The sequence below is a fragment of the Abrus precatorius genome, unplaced genomic scaffold (assembly GCF_003935025.1).
Source record: "Abrus precatorius isolate BTA unplaced genomic scaffold, Abrus_2018 Scaffold3, whole genome shotgun sequence".
Classification (NCBI taxonomy): domain Eukaryota; kingdom Viridiplantae; phylum Streptophyta; class Magnoliopsida; order Fabales; family Fabaceae; genus Abrus; species Abrus precatorius.
Window position 1 is genome coordinate 34,681,842 of NW_020874373.1, and position 4,692 is coordinate 34,686,533.

The 4,692-nt window shown below is 36.5% G+C and overlaps 1 protein-coding gene across 1 annotated transcript; it reads right to left on the reverse strand.

Moving 5' to 3' along the window:
• Nucleotides 1-889: 889 nt before the first annotated feature.
• On the reverse strand, nucleotides 890-3,382 carry LOC113861992 (zinc finger protein CONSTANS-LIKE 2-like). Its single transcript, XM_027495136.1, has 2 exons — nucleotides 2,488-3,382; nucleotides 890-1,493 (listed from the first exon to the last, which is right to left on the reverse strand). Exons 1-2 carry the CDS (start codon nucleotides 3,262-3,264, stop codon nucleotides 1,134-1,136), a joined length of 1,137 nt encoding a protein of 378 aa, XP_027350937.1. The 5' UTR covers nucleotides 3,265-3,382; the 3' UTR covers nucleotides 890-1,133.
• Nucleotides 3,383-4,692: the final 1,310 nt, after the last annotated feature.

Consider the following 4,692-nt stretch of genomic DNA (forward strand, 5'->3'; position numbering starts at 1 on the left):
TATTACCTGCCTTTTATATTACATTTGATATGGAAATTAAACCTTAGCATGATATTCCTTTAACCTCATGTGTTTTTAACTCTATAACTCTACCCGTAGCATGGTTTCATTGTAAAAGTTATCTGTACACTAAAATAATCAAGAGTCAGAGTAAAATAGAAAATTTAAAAGCATGTACATCCATTTTGTATGTTAAAAATCCATCACCACATGTGCAGAACTTTTCAAAATCTAGAGTATTTTGGCAGATATGGTCAGAAGACTATCATTATATAACTTTCTTTTCCGTTTAGAATGTGCCAAAAGCGGATCAGGTTTAGCTAAACTGAGGGACGTATGTCAGAGGAAAAAGGGTATTTACAACTGTTAACTAGAACAATAATAGATAAAATTGTGATAAAATACATGTGTAATAAACTTTGAAGCCCATATGATGTCTAAATGATATAGGTCTTGTATTTACTAGGGAATGATGAAGGGTGGAAACATAAAGAGAAAAAGAAGAGGGACGTAGATATAATAAACATGTTTTGACCTTCTTTCAAGGAAAACAAAATGAATAAGGAATTATATGCATTATGATTAAACTCTTCAATTTTCTATTCTTTTCTTTTTACTAGAGTCAAGTTGAATAAGGAAACATATGCATTATGATATCAACCAAAATTCAAGCCACAGTCAAGTTCAATGCATCTGAATGATGTTCACTGAATATAGTTAGATTTGATCACTCAATGTTAGTTCAATAGTTAATTGGATTGAAATGATTGTACCTAGATGAGATGACCAAATAACAAAAGTTTGAGATAGGATACAGAAGTTATCGGTTGATTATCATTATCATCATTCTATCAATTACACACCACGACAGAAATTGAAAAACTCAAAATTTTCCAAAGACATGTTGACTGTAATTTAATTAATATAAAGACTGTATTTACAAATAGAAGTCTCATTCAAAAGAAAACAACAATAAAGCATCTAATTAGTGCAGCTGCAAGTAATTAGATTATATAAAAAATACAATATCAGCAAAATAACTTAGTAATTAGTACATAGTGGTAGCCATTGCTATTGATCATGATCCTCTATCTTCTTCCCTGTCTTCTGGCCAATTGTTCATGACAGCATATTCAGAAAGAGGGAACAATGCCATATCCAACTTCTGTAATTAGTGTTGTGGAGAACATTTGATCCACTTCTGCTTCTACAGCTGTTCTCTTGGCAAATCGACCTTTTATGCGGGGTCTAGTCTCTGCATAGGCCTTCCTTGAGGCATACCTAATTGTCTTCTCAAATTTTCTTGTCTTCTTTTTCTCCCTATACCTTAGGACTCTGGCTTCCCTATCCATTGGAGTAAGATGGGAAGGCATCTGAATCGGAGGTCCAGAAAATAGGTCAATTGTCCCTTTGGGAGGTCTTGAATGAGCAATTGAGACATCCCGGATTGTTGATTCTGGTACAACACCAACATCCATGGATGAAACTGAAACCTGGTTTCAATGACAAAGGAAACAAATAAATACTAGGTACTAAAATGCAAGAGATATTAAATGTTCATGAAATCACAAGTTTTAGGAAGATTTTCTATTTAGTACTGATAAGACCAATAACTGACATTTTTATCAGTTGAGAATACAATAGGCATTTTTTTCACATTTGATTATAGGCTCTGGTTTGTATATTGTCACTTCAAATTCTAGCTAAATGCACAAGTGATGGAATCGGCTGAGCAGATATATGAGAGAATTTCTTGACAATGAAATAACATGTATAGAAGTCAATTTTGAGGAATTCAATCATGGAGGCTAATAAATTGGTGAATATGTCACCTACAGATAAATATTCCGAAATATATAGTCACTGATTGAGATAACAAAAAATATGAGAATCTCAAAGTAACACTACTTGTTAGCTTTTGCTTGCTCCTTGGTAAAGGATACAAAAGAATATACCACAAAATAGATCTCAATGAAAGAAAGGCAACTGCATGCACATTCGATATATAGAACCGATCAAATCTCACCAAACATTTGGGAAAAAATAAAAAAATAAAAAAGCAAAGGCAGAAAGTATTTCTATGTATGTTGAGGAAAACAATCTAATCAGACCAATTCCAATGAAGAAAGCATGATACTCAATTTGGCCCAAGATTCCTTCCACTAAAGAAAAAAAAAGTGAAAAGAAAAAAGGGTAAAGAGAGCTAAAAAGTTGCAGAAAGAATCAGAGACACCATTTCTTCACAATTTAAAGCAAACATCAGATCCAAACAGGTGTAACAATAATTAACATCAAACAATCCAATACACAAACCAAGCCAAAAACAAGTAAAAAACAGAAGTTCAACCAGAAAGCTAAAATTAGCATTCAACATGCCATGAAAAGAAACTACTTCGAACCCAAAAAACAAAAACAGTAACATTTAGTGAAACAAGAAGCACCTCAAAAACAGAAAACGTAAAAAGATTAAATTTTTAAAAGCCTTACACTTTGACTAACGGAACCATTGTAACTGAAAGCAGCTTTAGAGGACTCAAACTCAAAACCAAGTTGAAAATGTTGCCCTTGATGGTGTTGCTGAACAGGAACCACACTGTCCCCAGCATAGCTCTTCTGAGAAACCCCACCAAATAGTTGATCATGCTGATGCTGCTGATGATGATGAGTGTAATGATCAGTAGTAGCAGCAACAGTGAAGTGGTTATTTTCGGCATCAGCATCAGCAGAAGAGTTACAATGATCAACAAGGTCTAAATACTCATCAACTTCAGCACTAAACAAGAACCCATTATTCTGCTGAGTGTTATTGTTGTTGACACTATTAGTCTTCACAGGGTTAAGCAAGAGCCAAGAAGCAGCTTCGTCTTCGTCTTCCACGTCAGCACCATCTTCTTCATCGTCGTCGTCGTCGTTGTCTGCCACGTGAACATGGTGGCCGTAGAGGTTGCCGGAGATGGGGAGAATGGGGACACGATGGTGGCGGCTGGCAAGGGGGTTGGCGGAGTGGATGTCGGCATCGCAGGAGGAGCAGAGGGAGGCGGCGTCGGCCTTGCAGAGGAACGCCGCCGGCGCACGCTCGCAGGCCTCGCAGACCCACACGCGCTCGTGGCGCGACGCCACGCGGTTGGCGGCGTGGACGCGCGAGTCGCACTCGGCGCAGAGGTAGGCGGAGTCGGCGCGGCAGAAGATGGTGCAGGCGGCGGAGCGGCACGTGTCGCACACGCGCGCCCACGTGGGTGTGGGCGTGGGTTCGGTCTCCAACATTTGTGGATGGATGTTGTGTCAGTGAGTAAGTGTTTTGGTTTGGTTTGTTTGAAAGAGGAAATGAATGAAATGAAAAGAAAGAGAAGAGAAAGAGTGAGTGGTGTTTTGGTCTGGAAGCATTGTTTTTTGTTGCCCCATGGCAGAGAGTTGGAGAATCTCTCTGCGACACGTGGCAGAAAGTTAGTGGTGTGTAAAAGTTGTCACATTATCTATCTTGTGGGTGGCTGTGCTTTAGGGTGGACCCCCCCCATCTCAGTCAGAGGGTGGGGAAGGGTGAAAGTGCTCCTCCTTCTCTCTCTTTCACTTTGCTGTAAGATAATTAAATCCTGTCAATTTTATTTATACATATATTTATTATATCTATATTGATTAAAAAATAAAATATTTGATGTAAGTATTCAATATAATTACTTTAAAAACTATACTTAAATTCGAGATCACAAGTAAATTACAGAACATGGTTTAGAGAAGATTAAAGTAATAAAAGTTTTAATAAGAGAGAATAGTTATAAACACACCTTCAAACATTATATGAATATGTTGAATATAATGTTTTTTGTTTTTATAAAATTTAACATTTTGTTATTTCTATAATGACTTGTGTTTATTTTAGTTGAAACATCAAATTTCTCTTAATTTCATAGGACATATAATAACTGTGTTGTATTTGATAGTTTCTAATACTTAGAATTTGTGTGTGTGTTTTTAGTTGATTTAAAAAGAGTGTGTTGTAGGTGAATTGCTGAGCATTAACATGAATGGTAGTACGTTGGGCCTGGCTTGTTGTTTGTTTGGAAGACAATGGAAGAAGGCATGTGACAGAGTATGTCCCTTCCTCCATGGTAATGGTAAGGTCTATGCAGTGTTCAATCTCAGCCTCACGTAGCTCCTACGTCACACTCACACGCTTCCGTTATTCACTTATCTTCTGTCACGCTTACATGCTTCTTTACTTCCTACATTCTGCTGTTGTGTAAATCCAATATTCAACTATATCTTTTATTGAAAAAATGGGAGTTTTGAACAATAATATATTAATTTTTATATGATCTCTTATTTGTAAATATAATTTAATTTTTCACTTCGAGTATCAGTGAATACAACTGTTTAATAAAGAGTTTAATTTAGTATTTATTAATTAATCTCGTATGAAGAGAGGTTATATAGGCACCTAACACTCACTTGGTATATAAGAGTGGAATGAAAAAAAGAGAGCTGAAAACGTAGGTACTAAGAATTTGTTGAAAGTGGTAACGTAGGGCAGGGATGGGCTTTCATCCAGAAAGGAAGATCGTGAGATGTGATGAGCAATCCTCTTTTCTTCTTCTTCTTTAGGCCTTTATTACGTGATAGCGAACTCACTTCGAGTTAGTTTTTGTTGTTTTGAATCAAAGGAAAAGGTTGAGAGAGGAAAATTTGTGCATTTGA